This window comes from Dermacentor variabilis, chromosome 3 (genome assembly GCF_050947875.1).
Source record: "Dermacentor variabilis isolate Ectoservices chromosome 3, ASM5094787v1, whole genome shotgun sequence".
In the NCBI taxonomy this organism is placed as follows: Eukaryota; Metazoa; Arthropoda; class Arachnida; order Ixodida; family Ixodidae; genus Dermacentor; species Dermacentor variabilis.
The window spans coordinates 26777703-26795625 of record NC_134570.1 but is presented as its reverse complement, the minus strand read 5'-3'; the positions used below and the strand labels follow the sequence as shown (position 1 = coordinate 26795625).

General features: G+C 46.7%; 1 protein-coding gene across 1 annotated transcript; it reads right to left on the bottom strand.

Annotated features, from left to right (window-relative positions):
• Positions 1 to 1811: 1811 nt before the first annotated feature.
• LOC142574460 (scoloptoxin SSD14-like) lies at positions 1812 to 16684 on the bottom strand. Its single transcript, XM_075683531.1, has 10 exons — positions 16576 to 16684; positions 14887 to 15093; positions 13445 to 13567; positions 13263 to 13360; positions 11429 to 11785; positions 9972 to 10237; positions 5820 to 6010; positions 4954 to 5191; positions 3988 to 4101; positions 1812 to 2485 (listed from the first exon to the last, which is right to left on the bottom strand). Exons 1-10 carry the CDS (start codon positions 16659 to 16661, stop codon positions 2336 to 2338), a joined length of 1830 nt encoding a protein of 609 aa, XP_075539646.1. The 5' UTR covers positions 16662 to 16684; the 3' UTR covers positions 1812 to 2335.
• Positions 16685 to 17923: the final 1239 nt, after the last annotated feature.

Genomic DNA, 17923 nt, shown 5'->3' with positions numbered 1-17923 from the left:
GCCCAAAGCAATTGTGATATTTGAAGTCATTCTAACTTGGAATTATCCACCCATTTCTTGGTCAATCCCTCATATTGGGAAGGAGCCACATGTTCAAACAACCACACAGATACCTATTCACCAATTTTGCTTACAGTTCTTTATAATTCGTTTTTATTATTGCTACACGGAACAACCCGGTTCTTGGCCCATTCCCCAGAGTTGGCATGTGCCACTGACGTCTAGGCTCTACTACAACTGCATGGAGTAGCTGCACAAAGAATTTCATCGCGCAGTCGCTTATTGAACCGACCACGACTATTACTTCAATCTGAAAATTGGACCTGAGATATCATCGCGACAGGCAGGCAGCTTACGCACAGCGTGCCTAGCTTGTCGATCAATTCTGCTTCAATGATTTCCTTTGGTAGTTTCTAGATATCGCGTCAGGTTCCTAGAAAATTCCCGCGGCGTCCTGTTAATAAATTCGTCGGCGCTGCCGCCCTTGCGGAAGTTACCTATTGCCGTCGATGACGCGTTCCTGAGAGCGAGCGATGGTCCCGAAAAGGTACAAAGTTGTGATAGGCGCTAGATCGAAGGAGCACCGAGCCATGCGAGAAGTGTGCTACTCGTACCACGCAATCTTTTGCTGCTATGATCTTTCTGCGGGAATCGTGCGCATTTTGTTATTCACAGCAAAAAATCTGAGCCTCATATTCGTTCAGAAAGGCGAACGGAGCGAGAAAGAATGTTGGCTTGTTTGGTAAACGCTGACATTAGTTTTCCGTGCCATCATTTACTCTGGACGCTCGTTCACGTGATTGACGTGCCCCGACTAAAGAATTTCTACGTAAGCACGTTTCCGCCTATCTCTCGGGGTTATGAGTGAACGCAAGTTCTTTCCTTTTTCGTAATTGCCCTCTTCAGCACGCGTCCACTGTCCGAAGTTCGAACCAACGTCCGAACGACCTACCGCGGCAGCTTAGCCCTTGCAGTGCCGGCTATCTTTCTCAGATATTACAAAACGAACAACACAACGGTTTATTTTCTGTTATTCAGAAGGGAAAACATGACAGATATTGGCAAATGAACTCATGAATTATATGGTCCTCACATTCCTATCTTCGTTTTCTATCTCCTAGGCTAGTTTCGTTCTGACGCGCACGCCTCCGCGCTATATATCGCCGCCGTGTCAGGGTGAAAAAAAAAAAGAAAAAAAAACCCTGCTATAACCATGCCACAAATGGCAGAAGCATGCTAAAGTGATCTTTGCTTTAAGATGCTAATATTCTAACGGACAATCGCCGTGGTAGCGAGGCACCAATAAACAAATTTGCAGCACACTTCACGAGAAGCTGGCCGCAGCATATCTGATTCATTATTCATGTGGCCGAAATTCATTATTTGTCATTCATTAATTGTATATGCCAATATTCATTACTGCCGGAAAAAATACATAGCATGCCTCTCATCTTTCAGTAGTGGTGCGGCCACAAAGAGAGATATCGGGTTGGACTGAAGACAATGTGCCGAGGACACTGACATGTTCATACGGCACAGCATCCACACGCCTCATAGCATTAACGGATAGAGCTAACAAAGAGTCCTACATGCGTGTCTGGGCACATCTGTAGGGAAGCTATCGCTCGAGTTGCGTAATGCCCTTCCCATGCCCTTCCGACGATTTCAGCCCTACTCTTCCTTTTTCGTCTCCCAGGTTTTATAACAACAATAATTATTATTTAATAATTTATTATCATATCTGCATGTACAAGTACAGGAATCAGGTTCGCCTAAGCCATCACAGTGGCTTGTCACGCGAAACCCATCAGTCAGCAATAAGGCTCAGCCACAAAAAATGACTTTTTTTAGGAAATAATAAATAAAAATGACATTGAAATCTGAGGTTAAAATGCGATAAAGTACAAGGCACAAAAAACAAAAACAAAGAAGAAAAGCTGTTTACGTGTCTGCGCCTGTTGACTCCGCCGCACAGCCTTGGAGCATGGGTATTGGGACAAGTGGTTTAGTTATTCCCAAGACCATTAGTATGTCCCGCACAATTCTAGCGTAAAATATTCTTGAATATCATGTTAGATTTATTTGCCCATCAACTAGAACTAAATGTAGTTTAGCGTACAGGTCACACCATCCAAATTCTATCGAAAAAAGCGATGAAAGCATCTAGATGCGCATTGCACCGATGTGCTGGTCTGGGCACCAGTCAGGCGGTGCCGATTTTGCAGTTATAAGACATCAAGCAAACATGTGATAAGATGTAATAATGAAACGAACTAAGGATATTGATAAATCAACGACAAATGAAATGTGTGAAGAGGAAGATAGGCGGCGCCCGTCAGTATCCGTCGACGATGCCGCCCTTGCGGAAGTCGGCGACCGCGTAGATGACGCGGTCCTGCGCCCTGGCGATGGCGTTGACCGCGGCTGGTCGCCGCTCCATGGGCCTTACCACGTGACCCCGCCGTCTGAGAGACTCGAGCACCTCCTGCACCGTCAGGGAAGGGATACGTGCAAAGCTCTGATCGACGCTGGATACGATAAGTGTCAGCGTTATGCAACGTCTTCACATTCTTTTTCCTTCAAAATTTGGTGATTTGATGCGAGCTAAGGTTATAAATATGGTTAATTAAGGAAAATTTTGGTTTTCAAGAAAGAGACCGTAAGGGTACCACGCGCCTTCTATAGCGCGCCAAATGCGTGAAACATGAACCGAGAAGACGAGAAAGTCTGCGCACAGCTTCTTGTTTCTCGAGTGGCATGTCTTTCTATATCCCATACTTCTGAATGCCAGAAGACGCACGTTCTCCAGGCCTGCTGCTATCGCGTTGACTGTCTTGTGGATTGCGGGGCCCAGCTGAGCCTTCTCTCTTTCTTTATTCTTCTTTATTTTTCTTTCTTTCTTTTTTTAGCCTACTGGGACGGTATGGACGACATATTAGAGCCCAACGCAAAAATTTCACAGTGTTGATAGACATAGGCAGGAGATAGCCACACGGTATTAAGACGTGACATTTCATCAAGCTCGTGACGACCTTGTCGACATCAGCGCGAGTCATCGGCATAAGTTATACAAGAAGAAATAATGTAGCGACGTAATATTTTGCAAGGCGAACACGAAAGAAAATAATAATAATAATAATAATAATAATAATAATAATAATAATAATAATAATAATAATAATAATAATAATAATAATAATAATAATAATAATAATAATAATAATAATAATAATAATTCTCGGATTTTACTTGCGAAAACCACGATATGATTATCAGGCGCGCCGCATGGGGTGGGGGGCGGGACTACGGATTACTTTTGAACACCAGGGGATCTTTAGCGCCGCCCCCATGCACGGGAACCGGGTGTTTTTCGAAAGGAAAGAATTTCTATTAGAGGTAAATATTAAGCTAATGTGATCACTGACATAACGACTCAACAGGTTACACTTGCGTTACCAAATGAAGCAGGCAGACATTCGCAGCGGGCTTATTTCATGAATTATTGGTAACAAGTCAAAACTCTGGACTATTGATCAATAAAATTGGAGTTACATTCCCCTGGTACAGGTTCGTCGGAACACCACGTAAAGGAAAACGCCACATCACTCATCCGTAGATAATATTTTGGGGAATGACTTTGTGGCGTTGTTTCCGATTTAGTACCGAATGCGCCAAATTGAACTAAGGGCATTTTAACGGCAGGTTTCGAGTCACATGTACACCTGCTGACCAGGTGTTTTACTTTGCATATCAGTTTTCGCTAAGAAAAGGGTCGTTTTCAACTTTCTAACATGGATTTGGTTCCTAGAATGAACGACTAAAACCTGAACTTCGTTTGGTGCTCATGGATAATGTCAGTTTTGATTCTTGATGCTGACTGTCCAAATAAAGCAGCTGCACTTCTGCGTAGTTTATATGGTTAATATAGCTGTTGCGATAGTTTTTACGGGATCATCATCGAACGTCCCGCGCACGGAGGTCGCGTACCTCTGAGAAGTGCTGCTCGTAGACGACAACGTTGGGCAGCAGCTGGTGGTGCAGGCGTGGAGCCTCGACGGCCTCTTCGACGCTCATGTCGCGGCGCACGATGTTGTGGATCACCTGAAGCAGAACACAGCGTTATCCCGAGATTAAATTGAAAACGAGGGCAATGTCTACATGCGGAAAGGGCGTCAAACGTTTGCGCTTGAAAGGAAACGCCGTATTCATCGATAAATCACTCAGACAAACCGATGGCAGTTTTCAGAGCACAGAAGTCACAAATTTTTGCCGCGACTGCGCCACTGGCAATAAAAATGGCGTAAGTTTTATGGCTGGTAACGTTAATACTCAAAAATACTTCTTGCTGAACAAGTTGGTGCGGTTTAATATGCATTCCTTTTACGGTGCGAAAGCAGACACCGTGCACAAAAACGCAAGTTCCACTCGTGCCACTACCAAATGTTTAATGAAAGGGAGACGTCAGAAGAGCAAATATTCTCCTCGCAAGCGCAACACATACAGTCCATACGTCGTGACATATTATTTTTGTTTTCGCTATTCTTATCACGTGCACGTGTCAAAAGAGCCTACATTCGTAGAACCCAAAAAAGAAAAGCTGACGTGTTGCTAACACAAGCTTGCCATGCTTAATATCGATATCGAAAGCTTTTCTCGCGCTCTTTGCCCCCGCTTTACTCCAGTACCTTGGTGCACGAAACGGAACACTCCCAAGAGCAAGTTTCGCGGTTTGTGGCAAATTTCATTTGCTAAGATTGCTCAAGTGCTCGCTCCAACAGTCGTTACTACATCTGCCTATTCAATGCGCAAGAAATGAAACGAAAGATCCAGTTCTCTTGACGTCTTCCTTTCATTGAGCAGTTAGTAGCGGCGCTTGCTGGTTTTTCTGTGGGATGTCTCTTCTTGCGCCGCTAAAAGGACGTGTGAGTAACAATGTACAGAGACACGACTCACGGACGCAGCCGAGCTGACGATGCGCGCTCCCCCGGAGGCGCCGATGACGAGCTGCACGTCGCCTCGGCGGTCGACGAGCAGCCCGGGCGCCATGGCGGTGACGGGCCGCTTGCCGGGCTCGATGTAGTTGTTCTCGTTGGGCTGGTAGCCCGGCATCGGGGGCCTCGGCAGCGTGAACTCGGACATGTGGTTGTTGAGCACCACGCCCAGCGTCGGGGACACGCACCGAGCGCCGAAGCTGTTCGCGCGTGGAACGCGCGCGAAGAGGCATCAGTTGTATTAATTGCACGTGTTTGTGATCGCCCAGTTGTTTTAAATTGTTACTAGGAAGTAGACATGTACTAAATCTTGTAGCTGCTGATATATGCGTATTGACTATAGGCCCACGCTAGCCTTTGGCTAAGGGCCCAACATTTCTTTGTACAATTCATGTAACAATGAGAAATAAATGAAATGAAATGAATGAATGAATGAATGAATGAATGAATGAATGAATGAATGAATGAATGAATGAATGAATGAAATAGTAAGAAAGTGGCAATCTTTTTCCATTTTTGCTTTTACTTTTCAAGCGCTGTTCTTCGCATTTGTATCTGACCACGCGTGCCTTGGGATTATATGCTCGTTGCAATCGCTTATATACGATCTCTTTCAATAAAATCTTCAGTTGAGAGCCAGCACTCGTCATGCGTATCTCGTCTTCGTCTTCGTCCTTTTGCTCCGCAACAAAAGTACGTTACCGTACCAACTGGCCCAATTGTCGAGCCGATTGTGAAGAAAGCTTTATTTAAAAAAAAAGGAAAAAAATAAAGAAGGAAAATTGAAAAAAAAAACACACACACAATAAGAAGAAAACTCAAACGCACTGCTCTCCGAGGGAGCCCGTCATGGAGACCGCGTCACCCGCGGCCCCTAGGAAGGCGAAGTGCGAAGAGCCGTGTTGCATGCGACCGAGCCGGTGCAGCCCGTAGTGCCGGGGGTCGTCGTACGTGCGCTGGTCGTCGATCAGGCTCAGCGTGCGCCGCACGTGCTCCACGGAGGTGATGCTGCGCATGCTCTGTGAGCACAATCGACATAGTCGCGGTCTGCTTTAAACGGAGAGGACAGGGCACCAAGCTCGCGCTCACATTTCATTTGCGCCAGCAAAAACGCGCACTTATTTAGGAAGGTTGGGTCGCCAGGTGTCTCACGATGCCACGTTTTTTCACTGCCCCATTTCACGGAACACGGTGGATAGTGTTGAACACTTCTTAGCGCTATAAAACAACACAAGAAAAAAAAAACACCGCATGCACGAACCGTTTAACTATGCTGTGCCCTTTCTTGTGTCATTATCTCTTCAACGCTATAACGGTGTGGTGATAACGACGATGATATGAGCTATTTTTTATTCGATGTGCCGGAACATATATTGCTAACTTCGTCCTTTTTACCGCTCTGGGAATTTAATGCCCCTGGATATTGTAAAAGTAGCGAGAACTGCAGGCAGCGGCCCGTGATTTGTGCACCGAGAGAAATATATTTAAATTGTGCGCGCCTGAATGCACATAGTCACATTATGCGACAGTGTGATGTTAGGTGAAAAAAACCGCTAGTATATTATAAATACGCTCGCTTAGAACTTTCACTTTCCTTTAGCTTGAACAAGCGTGCCGATGTACATACATTTACGATTTTGGAGCTATGTATGGACATCTTTTGGTTGGCTGCGAACGGAGAACATGGCATGCTCACTGACCTGGAGAGGCAAAGCAGAGGAGTGGGTCTAAAAATTAATCTGCAGAAAACTAAAGTAATGTTTAACAGTCTCGGAAGAGAACAGTAATTTACAATAGGTAGCGAGGCAGTGGAAGGTAGTGACCACGGATCCAGATCATGAGACGGAAATAATCAGAAGAATAAGAATGGGCTGGGGTACGTTTGGGAGGCATTCTGAGATCATGAACAGCAGGTTGCCATTATCCCTCAAGAGAAAAGTGTATAATAGCTGTGTCTTACCAGTACTCACCTACGGGGCAGAAACCTGGAGGCTTACGAAAAGGGTTCTACTTAAATTGAGGACGACGCAACGAGCTATGGAAAGAATAATGATGGGGGTAACGTTAAGGGTTAAGAAAAGAGCAGATTGGATGAGGGAACAAACGCGAGTTAATTACATCTTAGTTGAAATCAATAAAAAGAAATGGGGGGGGGAGGGCATGGGCAGGACATGTAATGAGGAGGGAAGATAACCGATGGTCATTAAGGGTTACGGACTGGATTACAAGGGAAGGGAAGCGTAGCAGGGGGCGGCATAAAGTTAGGTGGGCAGGGACGACATGGCCATAATTAGTTCATGACCGGGGTAGTTGGAGAAGTATGGGAGAGGCCTTTGCCCTGCAGTGGGCGTAACCAGGCTGATGATGAAGAAGAAGAAGAAGAAGAAGAAGAAGAAGAAGAAGAAGAAGAAGAAGAAGAAGAAGAAGAAGAAGAAGAAGAAGAAGAAGAAGAAGAAGAAGAAGAAGATGATGATGATGATGATGATGATGATGATGATGATGATGATGATGATGATGATGAAAGGAAAACAGTTCCGTGCGTGGCGCGTGTGGCCTGCTAGCTGCTCAACGTTGAAGTTATTAATGCGTAAGCGTTCCTTGGCGCGCTCCTCAGGCCTGTCACGCGAAAAGTGTAATGCCTTGTATTAGCAGAAAAATGTGTAATTTGCAAAGTTAAGACACTTAATCGTTATGACAGTGTAACTGTAGATGATTGGTAGCTTTTAGGCGATAAAGAACAATTTAAATAAGAATAAATAAAATGGTAATTTCCCTAGAGATACATAAGGCACCTTAGAAGATTCATAGGGAAAGCTCATAGTAGGGTGGACCAAATTGAAATTTTGGGTTGGGTCAACCTGAAATTTGCGGGTGGGCCAAGTTAAATAAGGGGGTCGGTCTTAAGTTTGAGGGTGGGCCAACTTAATTTTATGGGTGAGCCAGCTTCAAATTCGTGGGTGGGCCAACTTGAAATTTGGGGGCGAGCCAACTTAAATTTGGGGGTGGGCCAACTTAAATTCGGGGGTGAGCCAGCTTTAAATGTGCATGTGGGCCAACTTATATTTATGGGTGGGTCAACACGAGGTTTGGGGGTGAGGGGTGGCCCAACTGAAATTCGGGGGTGGGCCAATTCACATTTTGGGGTGTGCAAACTTCAATTTCGGTGTGGGCTTGAAGTTTGAGGTTGGCACAACTAAAATGTGGGGTCGGGCCAACTTTAAATTTGGGTGTGGGCCAACTTTACATTTTGGGCTGGCCCAATGTTGCTGAGCGTCCTTCGAGTTATGAACACCTCGCGGGCAAGCAAGCATGTTGGGATGCTTGGCGCGCTTTCACCGGGCCTTACCGAGGCGCAGTGAAAACGCAGGCGAGAGCTGCGTGGACAAGGACTACGCGCATGGCATAGGCTTGTGACGGCGACAGCGAGGATGACGTGACATCGCGGCGATGCACCCTCCCCTCACGCAACGCCTCGCGCTACTGCGGCAGCTGGTGTTCGCTTTCGACCGCTCTGCTCCGTCGAGGCGCGCTCGTGCCCGACGTTCCGGCTCAATTGGCACGGTTGCATTGAAGAGGCCGGATGCGGCGAGAGAGTTGGACAATTCTCTACTAAAGCGTAACCATTCCTTTTTCACCAGAAAGGCCATAGACCATGGTTAGACGCGCATAAGCTAGGAAAAGCACGTAAGCAAAACGAAGCAAAAGCAAAGTCGCAGCCGAGCCATACAGTGCTTACATTTTAGTAGACAATTGTCATCATTTCTGTAGTTTTCGCTCAATCGCGTAACTCGGCGGCGAGATCAAAGCCTTTTGCTACTTTTTATAGATCTAGGGGATTTGTGGGAATTTTGTTCATTGCTTCCTCTGCCAACTGGCGAAGACACAGCTACTTGAAAGGCCCCCGAATAGTGCCAGCTGTCACTAAGTATTATATCTGCTTGCGCACTTTTACGCACGCAAGGTCATAGGTGGTAGATAGGTGGTTGTGTACAACTGTCTGATAAGAGGCTGCCCAAAAACTAAGAGATCACAGCAGAACAGCGAGTTCTTTTTGCACTGACTATACACGTATTGCATTCCGTAGTGTTATATATCAAGTTCCCTTAATGAGTTTCTTGTTCTCTTGCTAGGCGTTCCAGCTTAAATAAAACTTGTTATTTGCTTCATCTTTTCTATTTGTCCCATCTGAACCTGTATGCCCAAGAACCAGAGTGGCTGCAACAGGTACAGCGCTGTCCACTGTTAAAAGGTACACTGTAACGCGCAGCCCTCAGTTCGTTGGCACTTCAGCCTAATGAGCTGGCTGAAGCTATGTAGATGTGCATCACAGGGGTAAGGTGGCAGCGCTACCAATCGCGTTTTCAGCAAAGCAAAGTGCTTCCATGCTTGCTAAAACTAAACATTCGCACATACTCTACACTTGTGTGTCCCCTTTAACAGTGAACCGCACTGCACTGAAAGTGGCGTAAATTGGATTGCCAGGTTTGACTTCTAGATAAGGCACTAAGTTCCGCTCAATTTTTGGCCCAGAGCTAGCATTTTGCTGTGTGTTTTTACTTGGCTGTCTCGTTTGCAATAAATCCGAAGGACGTGTTTGCTGCAGTGACGCCACGAACTAATACCAATTTCGCTGAAATATAACGGTGGCGCCATCTGTCATCACTAAGGTGAAATACGCCTTTCACCAAAATGGTTGCGTATGGCATCACCGTACCGTTGTACCAAAGTCAGCATTTATTACGCTGCCGCAGACGAGGGGCACTTTGGCTATTTTTGTGAGCAAAAACAAGCAAGTGATACTCACAAACGTGGTATTAAACTAACCCCACTACGTCTGTGACTACCTCATCTGTGCCAAATCTTAGCGGAAATCGTAGAGTGGTATCGTGAGGAGAGCCACGTATGTCTAGCGCGCCTATATACTTATGCAAAACTCGGTACGCATTATTTCACGCTCTAAAAACGGGTGAAAGCAGGTACCGCAGACAGGTTGGCGAAGTCTTCGTCGGAGAGCTCGTTGAACTTGGCGTACGCGTACTTGAAGCTCTCCACCATGCGGTGGAAGAGCAGCTCCTGAGAGTGCGGCGCATGCATGCGGTTGAGCAGCGCGGCCGCGTACAGCAGCACGGGGCCCGAGCTGGGCGCGGGCGCGCTCTGTAGCCGCGAGCCGTCCACAAGCTCGGACTCGACGGGCGCCCGCCACTTGGACGTGTACGTGCGCAGGTCCCGCTGCGTCAGGATGCCGCCTGCGAAGTGCGCGGAGGCCAGTCGCAGGGACCCACCCCAGCGCAACGGTCGCTTTTCAACCTGACACTCGTTCTTTGAATAGCTTATAAATGAGAAAGCAACGTAAGAAAGCCAGTCAGGAGCGAGGATGGCTACAGGACAGGCGCTGAATTTTAACTCGTAATTCGAGCTCGCTTGTTTTAAGGTTAATTACTAGTAATATGTTTAAATCAAAACGATGGACTAGTTAACTTGTTATAGGATAGAGTCAAGTTAAATAGTTATAATAAAGTCATTTGTAGACCAAGTAAATCCTAAGGTATAAGTTGATTTGTACGTACTTCTAAATTGTAACGCTTGTAACTCGCAAGAATTATTCCCAGCGCTCTTCATGTGCCGTTCTTCGCCTCATCACTCGTCTTTTTTTTTTTACTGGTTTCAATCTTTAAAAACACCACTCACTGGCAAGCGCCAACAACGCCCGTCACTAAACCCTTTCTAGTTTATTGAAAGATAGCACCGCAAGATCCACACTGGTGCATACTATTATACTATTTTCATTTTAGCCACGCTAAAGCCAGTCTAAAACAATTATGAAGGCATAAATCGGTATAAACTGTTTCCAATTCCCGTGAGTTTGTCGCAAGCTTGTCAGTACCAGTGTGCATCAGACAAAATGTTCTGAAGCGACGTTTTCGGTTAATATTCTAGAGAGAGGCTCATCCATCCCAAAATTACTACATTCTGCAAATTGACCAAGTACTCATATGAACCTAGCCCATTGAGCCTAGCCTGTCATAGTTTAGCAGGGGCAGACCTTCTCTTCCCATGCTGGATTTGTCTATTGATACCTCAGAGGTCCTAACTTGAGTTATAGCAAGAGAAGTCAACATGCGTAAGGTGTAACTGACGACGGCGGTATTACGAGGATGACTCTACACAGTCAACGGCAAATTTCAAACGCGCTGGATAGTTGGTGGGCACAATTTCTCTCGAAAGCTTATTTCAGTTTCAGCCGGTTTTTAGCATTCGAGTCGTTTATATTGAGCCTGCACCCATTACGACATAAGCTTGGGCTTCACTTACAAGATCCTTCTTATTTAAAAAAGTGAATTCCATGGAGTCACGTCTCGTGCTGTGCTTTTGTTTTATGTGTAAATTTAGGCTGCAGGCTACAGTAATTCCCTGTTGCATTGTGCGCAAGTCCTCACCGATGCTTCTCAGGTCTCTGACGAGAACCCTGGCGATTTTGCCGTTATAGAAGGCGCCGGCACTGTCGTTGGATATTGCCTCCAGGGTGTCGGCCAGCAGTGGCTGCTTCAGCGTCTCCCCTTCCCTGTAGGGCATGTTGGATACCTCGTTCCAGAAGTGAGCCCGGGCCCGGAGGTTCGTTTCAAACATGGACCGGGCGCCGACCAGGGCCGCGGCGAGCTCGGGACCCACGGGAAAGCCGAAACGCGCAAGGTTCACCGCGGGCGTGAACAATTCGGCCCACGGCAGCCGGCCGAAGCGCCGGTGCAGTTCGCCCAGGCCGTGAACCACGCCGGGAACGGCCACCGCACGGCCACCTGCCGGAGAAACGGCGTGTCAACGCATCGCTGATGAAGCGAGACGCAGTGCGAAATAATATGGAGGCGATTGCTGGTGTCAGCTCGATTAAGAAATGTCCGAACGTAAGGCTTGGTGTCTGATTAGTTGATATTCCATATGAATAGAGCTGAAGCGAGAAAAGAAAGGGGCGGCGACTAGGACGGACAGTGCAGTTTACTGTAGCGTGAACAAGAATACAGGAGATTGCATAAGCTGGCTTCTCCACATAAAAACTGTTGATGCAAAGAAGCAAGATTTCAAGTGTGCCTGCTTCATACGAGCAATAGCCATAGAAACGTCGTCAAGGCCCACAATACATGGCAAGAGCTTGACGAAATTTTACATGCGAATAGCTTTCCTTGGCTCTTTCGCCCGCTTCCGTGGTCGCACTTTCATCAATGATACAAAAGTGCCGATGCAAAGGGCGCGTGCACTAGCGCAACCGAGTTGAGGGGCACGTTCGTCGACGCACTTGCAATACCATAAGAAGTGCTGGTTTATTGGCTGTGCACCCTACGGAATTGCCCAATGCAGCCACGAATGCTACCTAAATATTCTCACTACAGAAGATATTTGCCGTCAAAGGCACCATTTCTTTAAAAAGCGAATAACTCTCTAGAAGTGTTCGGCTATTCGCTTACATTGACAATCATCGCCGTAGGTTTCTGCACGTATGTTTTTGCTGAGGCTCGTGAATGCTAATGATTTTTACGCTGTTTTGGGTTTCCATGTATATAAAGTCAGTCTCGCTCCGTAACACATAACACTGACGGAGAAGGTTGTTCTTGAACGTCCACAACAACATACAGACCGCGTGGGGACATTTGTCGTGGCTTTGTCAGAGTGCTGCGTCCACGTTACTTTCCCGCTTAACCGGCCTTTTAAGTTCTGATTTACCTTGCGACTCGTGCACATGTGTTAATTGCAGAAGCGCCGTGTTTGTCTCCTCCTCTTTCTGGTCCTGTCGTCTAGCGCTGTTTGAATTTTATTGTTACATGTGTTAATCGCTGGTGTTTATTTTTTAATTGTTGCTGAGTAATCTTTTGTTCAACTCTTATCTACTCGGGAGTGGCCGCGCATGTTACAGACGTGTTACAGGTGGTTTAAAACGACGCACAGACAAGTTTCAAATGAATATCGTGCAAAAAAAAAAAAAAGAAACGCTCAATGGTGTGTTATAACTGTCGGTGCAACGGCGTTTCTTTCTATGCGTTTTCAGCATTTCTTGCTCGTATATTCGTGCTTGCCGGACATATGACGTGAGCGAACAGGCTGTTCTTTAAGAGGTAAAACGAGTGCAAGTTGGGCGGAATAGGGCGGCTTTAGAAGATAAACGAAATGTTTTGCTGTGTTTGCAGTCACTGCGCGCAGCTTCACAAATCTCAACCGCGTGTCGCTTGCGTGGAGTAAGCCGTGGCTTCTGCAATCGGGGCATGCTTACAAACGAGCTCTTACCAACGAGTGCCTCGTCCGTGTTCTGGATGAACATGTCCGGCCTGGCTGCCAAGGGAGCCACCTCACGAGCGTCCAGAACGTGCGTCGCATTGTCCTTCCTGCGATGGCGATGCCTTTACTGCAGTGAGGCGATAGCGGCACTAAACGACTAAGGGGAAATATAGGTGGAAAGGACACTGAACCTGTCGTAGATGAGCGCGATGAATCCGCCGCCCAGGCCGACAGCGTGGGGCAGCACGACGCAGGCGCAGAGGAACGTCGCAATGGCCGCGTCTGCCACGGACCCGTTGCGCTCGAAGATGAACCTGCGTTCAGAGTGCACGAAAAACAAATGGAAGAAAAAGAAAGGAGGCTTTAGGGTGAATCTTTATTTTGCTCGTATTATAATAGCAAAAATGAAGTGGCGGATATTTTTTTGATGCAGGGATAAGTACCTATTCTGCCCAACCCGAGAGAACCGTTGGCTAGGGTACAAGAATTAAGAACAAGGAAGAGGGAAGGCCGCCGAGGATGGCAGATTATTAGGTGGACGGATGATGTAGGAAATATTCATAAAGTGCCTGCTGGGATTTATCGCTCACGGCCAACGCCGCCGACGCCGACGCCGACGACACCGGCTTTTCTGCGACACGAGTTCCTTAACGCTGTCGCGTTAAAACTTTGTAGTTGTAGGATGGAGTCGGCTAACGCGAAGTCACTGAGAGCGAGCGGCCTTCATCCTGCTGTGGACATACAATAGGTTTTGTGGACATACATTAGGTTGAGAATAATAATGCTGCAGCTGAGGATAATGTGCTTGTGCTATATTTATCCGTTGAATAGTGTTCGCATTCTCTCTACTAATGTAAGCTTACTTTTCATAGGCCCAATCTGAGTTAACGTACTTCCCTGGTGTGCAGGAAAACTGAAGGGAATTATCTTTTTCAATGTAACTATCGCAAAAGTAGTTGCCAGAGCTTCATTTTGTTCTTACAGTACAGCAGAAACTTGTTTATTAAGTGAAGTAGCTGATATTTATAACTAATACACATCCATTAGCATTCATTACGGAAGCTTCTTGTATATGCCTGTTAAGCGTGAAACGTTCGATAATCGTTTGATATTTTTTTATGAAATGTATATGACAGATTTTGTCACCAGTAGCTGTCCGACAACACTCAAGAACACCAATTTCAAATGTTTTCTGCGCAGTACCTCTTACGTGAATTTTTTCCGGCGTTTAAAAGAAAGAATGCTAAGACGTAAATGAGTGGCATATTAAATACAGGAGCAATATTTGACAAGCGCGGCGCATTATTTCTTACTGTATATGTTTTTCTGTAAACAGTTTCCAGAGAGATTCCCAGTTACAACACTGCGAATGTACGGATATGGCGCCTGCTGAAATTATCGAAAATGACGATTAAGTAATTAGACATGCGTGACATAACTTTTCTCGAATCGTCAACGATGCTCGAATCAGTTGTTACTAATGGCTACGAGTTCCCTTCTTCCGGCTCACGGCGTTACAAGATCCGCATATATCCATTACGTATGCAGCGCGCACCTAATACGTGCCTAGCAATTACGTGTTCGGCATTCAGTTTTCGGAAGGCACTCGTTTAGCCGTGCAAGCGGAACGGACCGTGTGACGGACGCGCACTGAACGGCGTCGGTGGCGGCCGCGTAGGACCGGAAGTCCCCGCTGCTGGACAGGCGCGGCTCGGCCGCCGCGCGGGACCCGTGGTCGGAGTAGCGCGTCCACAGTGCGTGCACCGCCAGGGACAGGCCCGTGCAGAGGCTGATCGCCAGCAGCAGCACCAGCGCGAGGCACTCCCACGGGATCTCCAGCCTGCGTGTTATGGAGGGTGGACGCGCATACAGCAACGCGCCATATCTCGCTTAAAATCTTCGAAAAAAAAAAAGAAACGTTTTGCGCTCACCGCTGCACTGTTCTTGCTCACATTTCGCAGAAAGATCGCATTTCAGAGTATACGCCGTTCAGTGTAACGATTGGCACAGTTCATCATCATCATCATCATCATCATCATCATCATCATCATCATCATCATCATCAGCCTGGTTACGCCCACTGCAGGGCAGAGGCCTCTCCCATACTTCTCCAACAACCCCGGTCATGTACTAATTGTGGCCATGCCGTCCCTGCAAACTTCTTAATCTCATCCGCCCACCTAATTTTCTGCCGCCCCTGCTACGCTTCCCTTCCCTTGGGATCCAGTCCGTAACCCTTAATGACCATCGGTTATCTTCCCTCCTCATTACATGTCCTGCCCATGCCCATTTCTTTTTCTTGATTTCAACTAAGATGTCATTAACTCGCGTTTGTTCCCTCACCCAATCTGCTCTTTTCTTGTCCCTTAACGTTACACCTATCATTCTTCTTTCCATAGCTCGTTGTGTCGTCCTCAATTTGAGTAGAACCCTTTTAGTAAGCCTCCAGGTTTCTGCCCCGTAGGTGAGTACTGGTAAGACACAGCTATTATATACTTACACAGTTAATTTCCTGGTTTTAAAGGTAAGAAAATGCAAATATGCCTTCGTTTGTAGGCACGAAGCCTGCTGCCACGACGATGCTAGCCACCAGCCAGCACCTGCAGAAAGCAGTTGTTCAGGGAGGATTTCCGGGTGTTGCCTGCTCCTCTGGAACACAACTCGATTCGATTTGGCACATCTAAAGCGCTTGTGTTCCGAGATGTCCCTTATCAACCTTAACGCGTATTACGCTTGATGTCTTGATACAAGCAAGAACCCTCCGAGTGACGCGCCCAATTTTGGGGGAAAGGTGGAGGCCAGTCTTGTTTTTTTACAAGTGGGTGCAGGAGCGCAGCTGTTATCAGCTTCCGTCTGCTTCTAGTTCGGCGTGATATAATCAAAGTAAGCTACGTAACGGGGGGGGGGGGGGGGGGGGGGTTACGTAGCTTACTTACAAGCTTACAAGCGCCCTAGTAGTATCCAACAAAATGTAGTTATCTAGTACGATTGTCTTCAAGCACCTAATGTAACTCTGCACCACGCACGTGAAATTAACTAAGTTAACTAACAAATATTGCTTAATTATGTATTTATTGACTCTACTTGTCCGTAAAAATTGTGTTCGCCAAAGCGCATAAACTACAAGCGATGCAAGGAGCCCTTGCGTTGTTATAACATAGCCTCTCTTTTAAATAACATTACTGATAGTTGGACTTATGCTGAAATATGCATATGCTGAAATAGGGCAAGGGTTCGCCGGGAGTGCGTGTCTCCGACGTGCACAAGCCCATCAGCATCACGCGGCTGCGGCTGCTTGCGATTGGTAAGAAAGCGAGCTTACAGCACGGCGGCGACGGCGGAGTTGGGCCTCGAAGGGATCGCGGGGCTCGGTGCGCCGGCCCTCGAGGAAGGTTCCGGGTCCGTCATTGAGGAAGCCGACAGGACGATGCTCGCTGCTCGCGTGACACGACTTCTTCTTCAGCTCGCGAAGCTCACGCGCTTCCCCACTTGCCTTGAGAACGTGCCATGGCAGCAACAGTAGCGCCACAAGAGGTGTGGTGTCCCGGACTGCACCCACATAAAGGCGCCACCACCTATGAAAAGTGGACCCGCCGTGGTTGCTCAGCGTCTGTGGTGTTAGGCTGCTGAGCACGAGGTCGCGGGATCGAATCCCGGCCACGGCGGCCGCATTTCGATGGGGGCGAAATGCGAAAACACCCGTGTACTTAGATTTAGGTGCACGTTAAAGAAACCCAGGTGGTCGAAATTTCCGGAGTCCTGCACTACGGCGTGCCTCATAATCAGAAAGTGGTTTTGGCACGTAAAACCCCATAATTTTTTTATCAAATGTGGGTTACACGCAAGGCATCCACGTGACTACCATATGTGGATCACCATATATCACCATCTGTCCGCACCATAGATCCTTGTTAGAGTTCATCGGTCATAACCAAATTTACGTATATATATATATATATATATATATATATATATATATATATATATATATATATATATATATATATATATATATATATATATATATATATATATATATATATATATATATAAAGCTTATACGCACCAAACACTTTATGCCGAAGATTAAACTTTCGAAATACAGAGAAAAGAAGGTATGCCACAAGAACAACCACAGGATTGCTGCTGCTGTCAAAACTGTTTATTTCGTTAGTACGGTAAATAGAGGGGTGCAAATCATGACGCTAAGATATCTCTGTGCACTGCGTGCTTGCGTGCGTGCTTAATTCCGTTATAAAACATGCGGTGCTACGTCGTCAAATGCCTGACGACCGAACACCCTAGGTCTTATAATCGTATCTTGCACCGTGTATTTTAAACCTTTTAACAGCTTGGCTAACGTTAGCTGGGACAGCCTATGCATACGCCCTTTCGAATCTCTCATAAAGTAAGTGTCTCTCAAAGCTGACGCGTTGTCTATGCGCGAAGTATCTCTTACAAGCTGATCGCCTGCTACCAGTGACTTAGCCAGCATGGAGGGTGGTGCTGCGTCCCATAATATTCTTGAATTGAGGGTGCAGCTTAGTGCGCGTACAGTACAAACAATAAATGGAAAGAACAGACAAAGATAGCACAGTTCCTGTCCACCGTGCACAAGCAAGCGGGGGTGTCTTGAGTTCAAAACCAGGTCTTTTTTTTTTTTCTTTCGC